Source organism: Sparus aurata, chromosome 7 (genome assembly GCF_900880675.1).
Source record: "Sparus aurata chromosome 7, fSpaAur1.1, whole genome shotgun sequence".
In the NCBI taxonomy this organism is placed as follows: Eukaryota; Metazoa; Chordata; class Actinopteri; order Spariformes; family Sparidae; genus Sparus; species Sparus aurata.
Genome location: NC_044193.1, coordinates 28,555,146 through 28,571,661, shown reverse-complemented (window position 1 = coordinate 28,571,661; position 16,516 = coordinate 28,555,146). Strand labels below are relative to the sequence as shown.

General features: G+C 40.2%; 1 protein-coding gene across 1 annotated transcript in view; it reads left to right on the top strand.

The window, feature by feature from the left end:
* The window catches only part of LOC115585245 (copine-9-like), a 97,974-nt gene that overhangs the window by 28,178 nt on the left and 53,280 nt on the right, over window positions 1-16,516 (top strand). Inside the window, exons 4-7 of the mRNA XM_030423482.1 lie at window positions 2,056-2,159; window positions 8,097-8,136; window positions 8,394-8,396; window positions 12,285-12,361. Coding sequence (XP_030279342.1) covers window positions 2,056-2,159; window positions 8,097-8,136; window positions 8,394-8,396; window positions 12,285-12,361 — 224 coding nt within the window. The remainder of the gene's footprint in view (window positions 1-2,055; window positions 2,160-8,096; window positions 8,137-8,393; window positions 8,397-12,284; window positions 12,362-16,516) is intronic.

The following is a 16,516-nucleotide window of genomic DNA, read 5'->3' as shown; positions in this document are numbered from 1 at the left end:
GCTATTGACTGACTAGCATTATCCTGTCCCTGCTGGCTAGAATAATAACAGTTAGCCCACCAGCTTCGAGAGTTCTCTGTGTCACCAACCTTCCATAACTAAATATTCTGAGAAGAACTTCAGGTGGATGTTGCTTTGCAGCTTTCTGCTGTGAGGTCTGATTATTTTCAGGTTCTCTTGTTTGCATTAAAGGTCCCAAAATAAACTTAATTCTTAATCTGCTTCTCACTATCCCACATAAACACACAATGACCTATTTAAATGTGATTGTTATATTTAGTAACAACTATAAAAGAGTTCATAAAGAGTCATATTCAGAGAGGGGAGTAATATACTTTGAACTCACATAAGGCCACTCATTATCCTCTCAATTTGTAAATGGACATTCATTTATGTAACACTTTCTGGTCTAACGACCACTCATAGCACTAGACAACACCTGTCATATTCACCCACTCACACACACTGATGGCAGAGGATGCCATGTGAGTTGCTGACCTTCTCATCAGGAGCGATAGAGCATTTCCAAACTAATGCACCCCACAAAATTTCTATTCTAAGCCATTCTCACACACATCAGCCATTGGGAGCAATCTTGGGTTCATTGTCAGGACATTCCGATACGAAGTAGGAGCCAGGAATCGAACCATTGACCCTCTGATTATTGGATGATCTGCTCTACTTCCTGAGCCAGAGCCAATGTTATTATTATAAACCTGAATACATGTTAATCTGGGTTCTTTCCAGGTGTTGACTCAACACGAGTCCCACCAAGGTCATGCTGTAAAACACAAACAAAGTGCTAAGTTCAGGGTCAGTTCACTCCATTCTGCAGCCTATGGTACACCACATACAACACATATTGCACAGCCTCTGTACTGCTGTACTTTTACTGCAATACCTATTCCATAAGCATTTAGACACAGCCAAACCCCAGCATGAGACCTGCAGATTTCCTAGGCTACACACCTACAACAAACTGCTTCAAAATGAGTAAAGCGGTGGATGGTAAACCTTATACAAGTCAACACACAACAGCTGTACACATCCACACACGGGAAACAAATCAAAGCTCAAATCCTTCTTGTGTGCACCACTGTTGATATTATTTAGCATAGCATTTCTGACACTGAATGATTGTTTCACCTCAGAGGTTTATTGAAAAACAGTAAATCGAAGGGTTACGTTAGATATATTTGAAAAAAAAAACCCTATGGTATTTGTAATAGACCCATTTGATAGGTCTCCATAGCCTGTGCTGTAACCAATGACTGTCTTGCAATCTGCTCTGTATACTCTTATTTCTTCCCCAGTAACAAAGCAATTCCCCAGCCTTCACCCACAATGCCCCAGCACCTATTAACCAATCACGCCTGAGTGAGATTATAAACCAAAGGCCCCCAGCCCTAAAATTAGAAACACTACAGGGAAATATCATGAGATTTTCCCCTCAGGTCGGTGTGGCAGGTAGTTTCTGGGGTCCAATACACTCCCCTGCAAGGCTTTGGTAATGGATAGGCTGGGGACGCAGTTGATAGCACGGATTATGTGCACTGGACACTAAAGACATGAGTAGAGGTATTGAGGCTGGGGTGAGGCAGTGCCAAGATCAATAGCTCATTACACGGTGCTGTCGGGCCAGGCCACGGAGGCGAGGCTGGCAGTCCACCGGGGGGATTACTGGTGTGATTGTCACAGAGATGGAGGAACGGCATGGCCCAGGAGGGAGGCTGGGAACGGAACTGTGTGGGTTCGCAGGGTGGAGAGCTGGTGTGAATGTAGCTTCCTGATTTCTCTGGGGACACAGATTTAGCACACAGCACAATGAAGCCCAGTGTGATCCAGTGTGGTCACACTTTTGCAGAGGACATTTGTATTTATGAATTCCGAACCCTTTTTTTTTAAATCTTACAATGCTAATATCATGCTGAATCTCATTAAACGCATTCTCTTCTCTCTCCATGTCTTCTTGCTTATTAGCCTAATAGCATATTTTGACTCATTAATCAATGCTGCCAATCAGCGGCAATTATCATTTTTGTTCTATTTTCGTAGTTTGGCAGGACAGAGGTCATCGACAACACTAGGAGTCCAGATTTCGTCAGGAAGTTTGTCCTGGATTTCTTCTTTGAGGAGAAACAAAACCTAAGGTTTGATGTGTAAGTATGTATTTGACTCTTTCTGAATAAAATCTGAATTTATTGAATTATAAACTTGGGCACATTCTACTACGTCAATACTTCAATGTGGATCCAGAGTAACCAAGCTTAGGTAGCAGTAGCTTTGATTAAATCTAAATGATTTCTCTCTCTGCAGGTGTTGAGTTGATTATGCCTGATGAGGATAGATGAACAGGCCAATCACTGCTAAAATTAGGTGCTAGGATGCCATGGAGGGAGATATTTTGGAAAAGGCCTCTTACTGAGGCCACTTGATAGCCCCACTGATTAAATTAGTGTGTGTTTACCCACTTGGTTATTCTGTTCAGTTCACCTGTTCTCATTAATCAATAGCAGAGAAAGATCACTTACATGCCTCTGTAGCTTTAATCAAGGTACAGACGTGCTCTCACTGCTCAGTGGGGTCTGTGGAGCAGCAGCTCGTATACAGTGTGAAAGACGGACATGAAAATGGAACAGGAGCATTGTTTGTGGTGATGCAATTAGGTTGGTGTTGTGCATACTTTAACCTAAAAGCGTTCCTCCTGCTATGCAAGGTCATTTCAGATTTCCAATCCACAAACAGTTTTTTCTGTGAAACAAACAGATGCTACAGTCTACTGTAAAAACTGACAAGCTGATCTGACTTTAAAAAATCTGATTACCTTAAAATAACCAGGTAAATTACACTAATAATATTTAAGTTATATTTTTTCAGCTCATACACTGAAATGTATTTTACTCGGTCACTCTTAATTAAGAGGTTTCCTCACATTTCTTGAGGGTGCAATATGTAAGAATTGGCCATCCCTAAAATTCATACTCCAAACAAGTAGGGGGCTGCATATCACCAGAGTAACTGCGAACTGTAGCTACCGTTAGCTACTTAGCTTATTTAGCCATGCAGCTAGCTGTCCGAATGTGAAGCTCAGAGTGGTATTTTGAAAGAGAACGGGTCGGGGCTAGGTGGTGAGCAGCTAATTTCCGTAGATATCTGTAACACAACACAGAGTTGTCTTTAAAATATTGTCAGAACTATCCTTTCTTCACATTCTGTTGATCAGTTTTGCTCAATTGTTTTGTTATGCTGCTGTATTTAATGTTTTAAACTAAAATTCTTACATATTGTTTGGGGGAAGACATTTTATTTAGAAGGGAAAGGTCTTCATTCACTGATTTTTTTCTGCTAAAACAAACTAAATAAACCAATTCTCTTTGTTTTCATGACTGAATAAACTGAATAGACAAACTGACCTTTATTGACAATACAGTTTCATGCTGTTTTACTTTGTTTATGTGTGGTGGACCCTGCCACCTTTCTAGCTTCAAACAGTGTTCTGGAACCTTATTTTCCTCTGAGAACAGCTTGTTTATTCACTTGTGGAAAATAATTACCTCATTAATATTGAAAATATTAAAAGTCTTGCATTTCATTTCTTCTCCAAAACTACATAGTGCCCCTTTATGTAGAGCCAACTTTTACTTACACTACTTTGACTGATTCTGGGCTGCTTTTATGTCAGCATTTTCAAAAAATAGATAAAAATACACATGATACACATGTAGGATACTATGGTGTGCGGTCCTGACATGGGCAGCACCATAAATATATGATGTAGGAGACACTGCTCACACACTACTTTGATATATATATGATTATTAATCACTAGCAATTAATATTACACTCGTTAAAGGGGGCACCACCTCCGTGTTTAGTTATTGGAATAATCCGGAGGACATTATTCCAAACACCTAACTGTACCAGTTGGCTTGGACAGTTAGAGTCCATTCAAAATCAATTTATTCAATATCAATCAATATTCAGTCTCAATATTCTGAAGTAGTGAATTCTTTGCACGTATCCATCGGTTCTCCATATTAAAATTAAGTTCCAGACAAAGACAAACGATTATATGTTTATTGACTAAATAATTTGGGTAAAATAAAAGACATGACAATTTTAGACGAACAACAGATAACAGAAAATGTAAAGACTGCAATTAGGAAAGTAATAAAGTCGTGTGACCGTCGGTAGATGGTAAAGTTAAAGGGTTGGGTTTTTATATATTAAATATTACGGGAGTAATCTTTTAATACTAACGAGACCCTAACCTCAATTCTTTTAAGTTCATAAGATAGAAGTTAGAACTTTGACAGAAGTCAGAACTTTAGACAGAAGTCAGAACTTTAGACAGAAGTCAGAACTTTAGACACCACTCATTCTCACGTGTGTGGATCCAGCTGTATGAAGACGTTCAGCCTGTTTTGTCTGGGCGTCAGGAGGCACTGAAGCTTGGTCTCTTTGAGAGTTCTGGGTTGAACCACGGCACGGCGCGTCGGTCCAGTAGCCAGAGGGAAGGCCGGTACTCTGTTGAGGGACTCTTGGTCCGAAGGCCCAGCGGGTTTCCGCCTTGGGAGCGCTGGGGGCAGAGTTGATCTCGGCTGGGAGCACACAAAGGCTCTATTTACGGAGACTCCTTGCACGGCTTCTGAGGCAGACGATGGACTGCAGCGTTCTTCATCAGATGATTACAGTCTTGAAAAAGACTTTTGTTGGTGGTTTCAAATAGTGGTAGTCAAGTTCTGATTCTGAAACTAATTCAACTTCTTCTGGATCAGGCGGTGATACTTTAACAGTATAAAATCAAAAAGAAAAGAATTTGTCCTATTAAAACTTGAATAAAAGTGAATACTTAAAGTAGGGATTCAATTCGCTTGTCTTAGCTTGTTGCAAAAATAAAAGTAAAGATTACTTTAAAAATAAAAATAAAATAAAAATGAAAAACAAAGAAGAGAAGAAAGAAGAAGAGGGAGAAGAAGCAGGGGGAGAAGAGGACAGGGGGAGAGCGTGTCCGGAGAAGAAGAGAGAGAAAAAGTAGTGAGGAATGAGAGAGAATGAGAGCAGGGGAGAGTGTCTGTTTTTATGGCCTGCAGCAGGGGCTGGCTGACAGTGTCACACCTCCTGTGATCTGAGTTGAGGCTCCCAAAAGTTAATCTAACTATACTATTTGTATTTAACATTTCGAAATCGTGTTTAAACCTTCCCAAAACTTCACCATCTTAAAAGTCGAATGTTTGCCTTCGTGAAAAGATGCAACATGATAATGATCATTTGTCATTCGAAAGAATTATAACCTGATTAACACATGAAGCACTTAAGTATACAACATATGACAATAAAGTATACAATACACAGTAGAACCAAGGACTTATACATATTCCTTGTAGTTCTATCTTTTAACAAAACATATCAGACATTTAACTGGTAAATAATACAAGTATTACACAAGGAATGGTGATCTTCAAATCTCTCCTCCATCGACAAAGGGGAGGGGGTTTCTATTGACCTCAAACTTATTGAGTAATAAACTTCATTTGGGCTTCACAATAACATAAGAAAGATCTTGTTGAATGACCTTCTTAACTCTATTTCGGGATCCGTTAAATTTAAGAAATTGAGATGTAGTTTATTTGTTATTTAAGACTTATTTGAATTAGGGTGAGAACAGAAGACTGCAAAAGGGCGAATGGTATGTCAGACCCAGGAACAACAACGATCGTAAATAACAGTTGGACATGTGAGGAGAAGAACACACAGATAAGGTTCCCCATTAAGCCTTCCCCCACTGGAGAATGTTCCAGAGGAAGAGAAACGTAGATTTGAAAAACATCTTAAATCACCACATCTATGTTAGAAACCAGTCCTTCTTCCTTTTGGTGTGACCAAAGAAAACTCTATCAGGCTTGACCTTGTTTGACCTGAGGAACAGGGGTTCATCTTCTTTGGAGGAAGAGGAACAGACCAGATGTGCTTTAGTCGTTGTAAATTACAAAGAAGATCTCTGGTGATCTGTTTATTGCAAGAAAAACAACATCTTCCCACTCTGTGGAGAGGAGAGGAATTTGCCAGGCCAGGATATGGGGGCTTTCAGTCCCAAATGCTGGAAAAAGGAGTTGATTTGGGTTAAAGGTAATCATGGCCAAAATGAGACCACTTTACGATGCAGAGACAACGGCTTGTGTTCCTACACACATAATGATTAAGAGTGCTTGGCAAGTTATTTAAGGAAATATCGTTTGCATTACTTATTACTTACAACAGCTTCCATGATCCCACGCTACTTCACGACATCATCATTCTTACTGGACGTTAAAGGAGTTGAAAAATGGAGAGAAATTGTTTAGCTTCAAATAGCAAACACAGCAGAGGCAGGTGGAACTTGTTCTTGCAAAATATCTCCACCAGCACCTCCAACGATAGCAGTTTACAGCAGATGTTCCCGTTTTATTAAATCTATACACAAACCAGAACTGGTTGGAAACAAATAAACAAAAACACGTACCCAAATGTTGCGCGATTCCATGAATTGTTTTATTTATCAGCAAAAGTAGGTGAAATACTTCCTGAATTGGAAAAAGGAGGTTGCATTTCATCAATGGGACTCTCAGTGGAGTTCTAGCCCCAAATTCGACTGAGCATATTCCAAAAAACATGAAAGGATAGCACGTCTCAGATTTTCAAAGCGAAGAAGGACAAAATACTCACATTTGACTTGTTTATTAGGCGCTGAGGGGGACTCATTTAATGTGACCTTCATCTTATAGATGTTTTTACTTTTGCTCTCACCACAAACTGGCTTTCAGACTCAAGTGGGTCAAAGAACGTAATATTTTCATCATTTCACTTTTTATGGGCTTCCCACCAATAATTAATCTCGTCTTGAATACATATCTGTCCGTCTTCGTCAACACCTTTGATAACGTCGGGTTTGCAGCAAGAGTTTTTAGTGCTAATTTTCCCTGCTGAAGTTATATTTAGTTATAGACCTAGGTTTAAACTGCATAAAAGCTCTGACATAGTCCTCAGGGTGGTGGATTGTGAAGGAAGCTGAGTGAAGTGTGGGTTCACATTGTGAGTGTGAGGTAAAGGGAACCTTTCTTTCTGTCCGATATACCCAAAATAATTCAACAATTTATTTAATTTAACTGGCAGTTAGTGTATCTTGTTCTCCTTGACTTGGCAATTTGAGACATTCTATGTTTTTGGAATGTGCATACTCCTTTCATGACTTTCTGTTGCTCAGCCCAGCTGGCCAAACTCAACAAACTCCAATCCAACACATCCTCGTACCTAGAAGACTGAAAAGAGCAATTGCTAGCGACTCCTAAAATAATATATATCACAGTTCCCAAAAATACACAACTGATGCTGCTTTCTGACCTTCATCATGTGGTTTCACTTTGGTTGGGTTTAGGAAAACATTGCGGCTTGGCTTAAAATGACTACCTACTTATGTGAGTGCAGTTACAAACTTCTGGTTACACAGTTGATGTGATAAACCGTCTCTGACATTAAAGCCCTGTGCTTGTCTTACCCGGTTGTCCAGCCTGGCTTTCCAAATCCATAATTACTCTTTATACTACTTTACCTGACTTCCTCCTTTTGCGGGCATTATAATGATTACGCCCGCTAGAGGTCACCTCCTAACGAAAATTGTAAATACAGATAGCTTACCCTTCACAGTTGGCTTTTTGGTTGCTTTTCCGGTGAGGATGGCCTTCTCCGGACCTTGGTCTCTTGTGTGAGACATCTCTTTTATTTCTAAATGTGTAAAAATAAACGCAGATATTTCATCTTGATAAAAATCCTGAGTATGTTTTTTTTTAAGGTGTATGCTGACCGTCAAAAGTTAGATTAGCCGGGATGATGGTGCAGTGCCACATAGCACTCCAGAAGTCCCAAACTTACAGTCAGTTCTTGAAAAACTCCTGAAACCAGATACATTTTGAGGTACTAGAAAGAGTGAAATTTGCGCATCTGAAGGCAAACAGCTCCATTTTTGTCAGGACTAACCCTGGTGGCTCTGATCATGTAGCTGTAAATCGCAAATTCAACAGTTCTTCCAATTTCATCACCCCTTTTTTTTTTTATCGCAGGTACAATGTGGACTCCAGAAGCTGTAACATTTCCAAACACGTAAGTACACAATGTCCAACTCAAATGACAGTTCTGACTCAGCTCTGACAACTCCCATCAGCCCTCGAATGTACCACGTTGTATTCAGCGCTACTCGTACCGTTGAGGCTAATTTGCAGTGAATGACTGAAACAGCTTGTAATGATTCAGCATGAATTAAGTCTGTTATTTTGTCTACTCTATTATTTGGTATACTGTGAACCTGTCTAGTGACACTCTTTTCTTTCTTCCTACCAAATTAACTTGTGGGAGAGCAGAAGGTGAGTGCTGTATTTGCTGAATGTATTATCCTCATGGGTGCTGGCACCACAAGATCCTTCATTCATTTCACCTTTTATTTCCCACTACATTTCAGCATCCCCGCAGGAGACTTGAGTGATTTTCTTTTTATGTGTGTGTGTGTGTGTGTGTTTCATTCACTTTAATTTTATTGTTTTCTTGTCCCCCTCTTTTCATCTCATTTCACCAAGGACGAACACCAACAGCTCCCATCCAGAAAGCCTCCCCCGTAGTGTTGTGCCTCATTTTGTCTGTCTGCATTTTACCATGAGCCCAGGTAAAGCCACTTTCAGAGCTCGACTTCAAAGTGAAAGCAGATGTTGTTGTTTCAGACGGTATAATGCGGCAGATTTTGCATGTCAGGACATTTACAGGGAGCTACACGCGTTACGGGTTTGCGGAACTCACACCTACACCTGCTCGCGCCCACACGCGACAAACATCAACGCGTAGTGCTCTGCCCTCAGTGCTGTGCTGTTTTATTGTGTTGTGTCATCTCCCTGCTTTTTTTATGTTCCCATATGTCTTTCCCTGTAGTTTGTGGGCTGGTTGTAAACTTCAGAATCTGTTGCTCAATGAAAATGATGATTGAACGGGAAAACAATTTATTTCTCATTCAGTGTGGCCTTTTTGAGAATTTTAATATTTACAACATTAATGAAGTAATCATAGAATCTCTGAATTTTTGTCTACCCTTTAAATTTGTGTTTATTTTGATCCATCTTTTTGGAAAAAGCTGACTTAAAGGGATATTCTGCTGTAAGTTTAAGCCATGGTCTAACACACCGTGAAGCTGTGTTAGACTCCCTGTCGAGAGATAAAGTTTGCAGACCACTAGCTAACGTAGTTTTAGCATCCTCAGAAACGACCGCACGACAACAATACACTGCAGTAAATGGGTCCAAATATAAAACCGCCATCAAAAAGCCACAAATAATGCTCAGAACAGCACCAAACTTCAGCAACATTAGAAACAGGGTCCCAGCACATATTTCGAGGCATCAAACATTTGATATAGTTGCCGTATTTGTCGGAATAGATAAACAAATCTCACCACCCGAGAAGCCTTCATTGTTGTGGGGAAGCCCTGTGAGTCCATTACCGAGTGCAGTAGAGTCCTGCAGTAATGATCATCATTGAGCTGCGGGACTCTACTGCACTCGGTATTCGTCTCACAGGGCTTCCCCACAACAAGGAAGGCTTCTTGGGTGGTGAGATTTCTTTATCTATTCCGACAAATCCAGCCATGATATCAAATGTTTGATGCCTCGAAATATGTACTGGGACCTTATTTCTAATGTTGCTGAAGTTTGGGGCTGTTCTGAGCATTATTTGTGGCTTTTTGATGGCGGTTTTATATTTGAACCCATTTACTGCAATATACTGTTTTCGTGTGGTCGTTTCTGAGGATACTAAAACTATGTTAGCTAGCGGTCTGCAAACTTTATCTCTCGAGAGGGAGTCTAACACAGTTTCACTGTGTGTTAGACCATGGATTAAACTTACACCAGAATATCCCTTTAAAACAGCCTAAAATCAGTCACAGTAGTGAAAGTTAAAGTTGACTCTACCTAAAGGGGCACTATGTAGTTTTGAAGAAGAAATGAAAAAGTCAGAATTTTAGTTTTTACAATAATAATGAGGTAATGATTTTCCACAAGTGAATAAACGAGCTGTTCTCAGAGGAAAATAAGGTCCCAGAAAACAGTTTGTTGCTAAAAGGGTGGCAGGTCTGCCACATATAAACAAAGTAAAACAGTGCAAAATTGTGTTGTCATGTTTATTCGGTTTATTCAGTCATGAAAACAAATAGAGTTGCTTTATTGAGTTTCAGTCAGTGAAGATGTTTCTCTTCTGATTAAAAGCTCTTCACCAAAACTACGTATTGCCCCTTTAAGAATAATCAGTCAACAAGCGCCTGAACAATGCTACTCGCTGGGACTTCCTGGGCTTCATAACCAGACCACATTATGTCGACCGAGTTTTTATTGTTGCCCTCTGGTCGACACTATAATGTGCCCAGGAGCAAATCTAATCGATTTGCAAAGTCTTTTATCCCATCTGCCATCAAACTCCTAAACTAATTTTAGAAGAATTTAACCTATTTATTTATTTACTCATTCATTTATTTATGACATACCCATGTGCCTCTTAAATTGTTTTCTGACTGACTGAATGAATGATCGTTGTAATGATTTAATTTTTTTTTATGTTTGATGTCTGGAAAGCTACAACTAAATTGCCCATTTGGGATAGATAAAGTGGTCTGAACTGAACTGAACTGAACTAATTTAGTGTGTGCTAATATAAAAGGTGGGATTAAACATTAAATTGAATTTTTAACTTATTATGACACTTCAATAAGAAGAAAAAGCACTTTCATGGAATTTTAATAACTTTAATATCTTCTACCATCCCTGTTGATTTTGGAGTCTTTCATACTATCCACAGAGCCTGTTTACTTTAGTGTTAACCCTGTTTATTAAAGCACATAAGGGGCAGAAATGTGTAGAGTCGTTAGTTTAGTGTTCATATTTTATTGGGCTGGTACCCCTGTGCTAACTAATGAACTCATATGTTGGAAAAGTTTAAGAGGTCCTGGAATAAAAGCTAATAAGTCACCAGAGACCAAGTGTAGAGTGTAGAGTTAAGAGTTGCACCGTGGCTGCATCATCAAAGGCATTGTTAAAGAAGAGGTCCACATTTTCTCAGCATTTCTTCGATGCAAATAGGAGGATTGAATCCTGTTTTTGACTTGCTGTAATTGTTTCTCCTGTTCATACAGGCCATGACGCAAAAAAAAAAAACATTGAAAATTCTGTAAGAAAGGGTTCAACAGTTTAGGTGTTGAGGTGTTTTCTATACAAAATGTCCCCTCTGTGTTACCGCAAGGAAAGACGTCTCTCCTCGCTATTTGTCTGACGCGCGTCACGTTAGCTGCAGGTGAACATTGGGATGCATTTCTGGGGCTGTGGACTTTTTGCCTCATCACTTACAGTGCATTAAACCAAACACAAACACCCGCTAGGATCTGGTCCTGAGCGACACATCGCTCTGCAGGTGTTCCTCTTTTTATACATCCAAGGCAGCATCATAAAATAAAGAAGCAATTTATTGGAGAAAAAAAAAACAATAATAATATACCCAAGTGCAGGGTGAGTCATCAGCATTTTAATGATTTTCCAGGAAGCTGGAGCATGACGTATGTAATAAGAACACCTAAACAGCTATTTTGGCTCCATGGGGATTTGATTAAAGATATTCCTTGATGTATTTGTGCCTCTCTCTGATTGGTGGTTAAAACATTTTTAATTGGTTACATTTATCATGGTGATTAATCGATTAATTAATTGATAATGCGAGATGTCTCACCCCTTAGCAACTTCCATCATCAGCTTCTTAAAAACAGCGTGTCGAAGTTTTATAGATTAAACACACCTTCAATATCTCCTAGATGTAGTCTGATGAGGTAGAAGACCTGCTGCTTTCTCCTGTTCCATGTTTTCCTGGTGCGTTTTGTGAAGAAAGAGCGTGACGCACAAGGAAAAAAAATAAATAACAGAAAGGCAAACTCATCCTCTGGCAATGGGAAATGAGTCAGTTGCTGTCATTTGCGGTTTTACCCACGTCAAAAAAGAAAACCTGCATTCACATGCTAACTTTGGTGCGGAAATGGTATTTAGAAAAGCATTAGGAAGGGACACTGTGCTCAGGAGGAAAAGATTACAGCAAGTGCTTGATGATAGACTCCTTTAAGGTATCAGCAGGTTATATTCATGTTGCTTTCCCGCCGGTGAGAGTCTGCCTTGAACCTGGACTGTCTCTTGGTTCTGTCATTCAGCTAACCCTCTCTCCTCTGTCCCCCATAGGACTTTCTGGGCCAGACCTTCTGTACCCTCGGAGAAATCATCGGCTCCACAGGGGGGCGGCTGGAGAAGACTCTCTCGTAAGTTCCCCCCGCCCCACGTCCTATCATCCTGTCACATGTGTCAATAAGACACGACTGCTCTTTCTTTTTTCAAGCATTGATCAAAATAAGTTATGCACATAAATAATCTCAACATAAAAGGCCGTCAAAGTGAGAATCAAATGAGTCCCCCCCCCCGTGCTCCGTCTCTCCTCTCGTGTTAATTGATGGCCACGGTGGAAAACAACACGATATGAGTCATCTCACTAATGCTATGTGAGATTAAATGGCCTCATCTTTTATATTGTTGGACGAGAGAGTGAGAGGGCAGATCAACCTGTTGCATCACTACACGCCGAGCTGTTGCTGTTGTTGAGGTCAGTTATTATATGATGCACAAGAGCGAGAGAAGCCTGCGGAAATATTTTAGTCGAAAGTCGACACAAATCTGAATATTGAGGGATGAGTTCTGCTCGGTTATATGTGGATGGAAGAAATCAGTCTTTTATCATGTTGCAAAAAGGGGAAATACAATATGTACCCTACTTGTATTGCCTCTCTGCAGCGTTAGATAACACACAGTACTGTGACGAGCGAAGAGAGGAGTCAGAGAAGTCATGAGCCAAATTTGAACCCATTTTACTGCGGAAACGAGGTATTCCCCCACGTCAGCCTGCACTCTGCGGAGCTCATCATGAAGGGAGCGGGGAAACAATTCTTCACAGCAACACTCATCAAAGAGCGGAATTTGCATCAGAAGCTGAGTAATATCAGCCGAATCGAGCCATACTGCGGCACAGCGGCTCATTTACCTGCAGGATTAAAAAGAGACATGATTTGATTGGATATGGTTTTTGGCGTTTCATTTGTGGCTGCGCTGATTTCAAGAATATTGATATTTAAGGCTTCATTCTCCAAACGCAGGCAGAAATAATCTGCTTGACTGAGCAGGTTTATCGAGTCAGAGAGCTAGAGGGGCATGAGGAGGTGGTTGGTACTTTGCGAGGTTTTGTTCGTGAGTCGCCCCCCTGACTGACAGGCTAGCATATTTCTTTGTTTACTTTGACGGAGTCAGCTGAAGCGCTGCCTCGTTTCAAGCGCTCCGGGTGGGGTTGTGTGCTGCCAAGTTGACGCCACAACCTGCTACACCTCTAGAGTGGTAAACCAAGCAAGCCAGCTTCAAGAGACAGCCCGCAAAAGACGGAGCTTTGCCAACTGTGAGATACCTTGCAAGGACTGTGGCAAATAATTACTTTCATATCAATCAATCTGTTAACTATTTATTTTATATTTTTTTCTTGAACTGTCCCTCTCATTTTCAGAATCCAATCCAAGGAGTTGATTCAAATGTCTTAGTCAGTGTGCAATGAGAAAAACAGCAGGCAGTAGGGCAGATCATATTTGTTGGACCTTTTGGTGCTGTAGATCTTGAGACAGCACAGGTTGTTGCATTTTCAAAACTGCACTGTGCCGCTCTTCTGTCTGACTTCCTGTCTGGCTCGATCAGCTCTGTGCAGACTGACAGCTGCGTTTCGCTTCTGTTGAAAACATGAGTCTCCGCAAAACAGAGTTCAGATCTGCTTCTGGAGTGACGCTGAGACGCCAGTGGAAACGGCGTTCTCTAGAATAGCTGCAATCAATTTTAATGCGGCAGAGACGAGCGCAAGGTCATATATTTCACTCTGGACCCAAGTGGTGGTTAGACCAACTGATCCATCCATCCATTGCCTGTAACCACTTTATCCCTTTTATGGGGTCGCAGGGTTTTTGTTGCTGGAGCCAATCCCAGCTGTCTCTGGGCGAGGGCAGGGTACACCCTGGACAAGTCGCCAGCTCATCGCAGGGTCCTTACTGATGGCAGAGGCCGCCATGCAAGATGCCAACCGCACATCAGGAGTATTTGGTGTTCAGCATCTCGTCATGGACATTTCAACATGCAGCTCAGCTCAGCCCAGCCCGGAGATGGGGTTTGAACCAGCGACGTTCCGATTACTAGATGACCTGCTCTACCGGCTGAGCTATAGCAACCCCCCCTTCAACTGATCTAGCTACCTTGCAATCCCAGCACTTTACTTCTAGCATGGCTTATGGTACTCAATGTTCACCAACTCGTTTTTCCCAGGGCTTTTAACCACATCTTAGTCTTTCCACTGCCCACTTGTCAGCTGTCTCTGCAATCATTCAACCAAAGTTGTATTTTTTCTACTGTCAAGCGATTGATTTCCATGGCAGCTGACCATCCATGATGAATGCCTTGAAAAGCAATTGAAAGCTCTGCAGAAAAGTGAACTAAGAGAAACTAGAGGCTTTTTTGAATGTCCTTCTGCTGCTGTTTCAGTGTTCACAACTTAACTTTAAACTCATGCGTTTTATATACTATTTGTATTTCCACCAGAGTTTCTTGTTTCTGTCCAAGTGTATAATTTACTCTCCCCAAAGCTTGCTTGGCATTGCTGGTGGAGTTTAAGCTCAACCAGCAGCTCTGAATATAAAGTAATACTTGTATATTTAAAACTCCAATCTGTCAAAAGCAAGTCCTGATTGGTTTGTGAAGTTTTTTTTTTTTTGTCTGGCAGTAAAGTATATGAATTACTGCCTCTAACTTCAACGGGACTTGCTGCTGAGTCCAGTCGGCTAGGGGCCAGTTTATGGGTCCTGCAGCTAGCTGTCCCCTGCCAGTAACACTGTTGACATGTTTTAGAAAGCTTATCATGCTCAGGCAGACCAAACAATCAGCCGGTCATGGTCCACTGTCGGCCCAAATGCCACAGTGCTGGGCCAGCAAGGGATGATGGGAAGAACAGAAAGGGAGTGTGGAGAGAGGGGAGGGAATACAGCGTTTTACATTTTGGCATCATTGAGTTTAAAGTGAATGTGATGCCCGTGCTTGTAGACACATACACAGCGAATACAAAAGTAGCTGTTAAACCTGACATCAAAAATATAATAAAAACAAAACAACAAAAAAACGTTCAAGCCATAACTTAGTTAATGGACTTTTTTTATAAGCATTTAGCATGTCTCCTTTTAACCATGCAAACTCTGTCAAGCACAGACATGCACACACAAATGTTTTCAACATGGAAGCAATTTATAGATTTAGGCTCCCACTTTTTAATTAAATGTTCTTAAAGACAGGGACAATTACTCACACTCATCACAAACCTGCCATACGATCCATGTGATTAATCATATTTCCACTCCGTCCTTTAGTAGATTTCACCTTGAGGAGAGAAATGAGAAAAGTGACATAAGTGAAAGGTTACATACAAAAAGACCCCTCTTTGAAGGATTGTTATAATGACTTATTCTCTGATTAATGGGGGACAATGGTGCTTAAAGACGGTGACAAGGAGCATTCTCCAGCATTGTACAGATAACAGTCCAATCTATGCATCGACTTATGCTATGAATGAGGAAAAATACATGCAGCATTTAAACTCACTGAAGTCTAAAGCAGGGACTGGTAAGATTGTAGAAATCAGATGGGAGAGAGCTAGCTCTTGGCAATTTAAGTCTGCTAAATACATAAATAAAAAAGCAAAAATTGCCATCACAAACGTACCTCAGTCGGAAAAAGCTACCTGGTATGACAGCTACTCCTTGATGCTGTAGATGTGTGCTTTGTGCTAACGTTAGCCACTGAATGAGTCTGTTGCTGCTGCAGCAGATTGCAGTCATAGATAACTGTATCCAACTAGCTCTACTCACATGAAAGAAAACGGCTAACATTACCATAATGAGCATAACCGACAAATATGGCTACTGTTATTACTCACCGCTGTCAAGCTAGCATGTAAGCATTGGGAAATTTTGGTGGCACTCTCTGCCATTCATGAGTGACTATCTTGCTAATACATTTAGCAATATATATACATACATGACATATATATATATATATATATATATATATATATATATATATATATATATATATATATATATACACATATATATACATATATATACATATATATATATATGTATATATATATATATATATATAGATATATATATATATATATATATATATATATATGTATATATATGTATATATATATATATATATGTATATATATATATATATATATATATATATATATATATATATATATATATATATATTCTAACATCAGCTGTTTCACCACCTCCGTCTTGTATGTCAGTGAAGCCTGATCTCAGAGTATGGGTTTG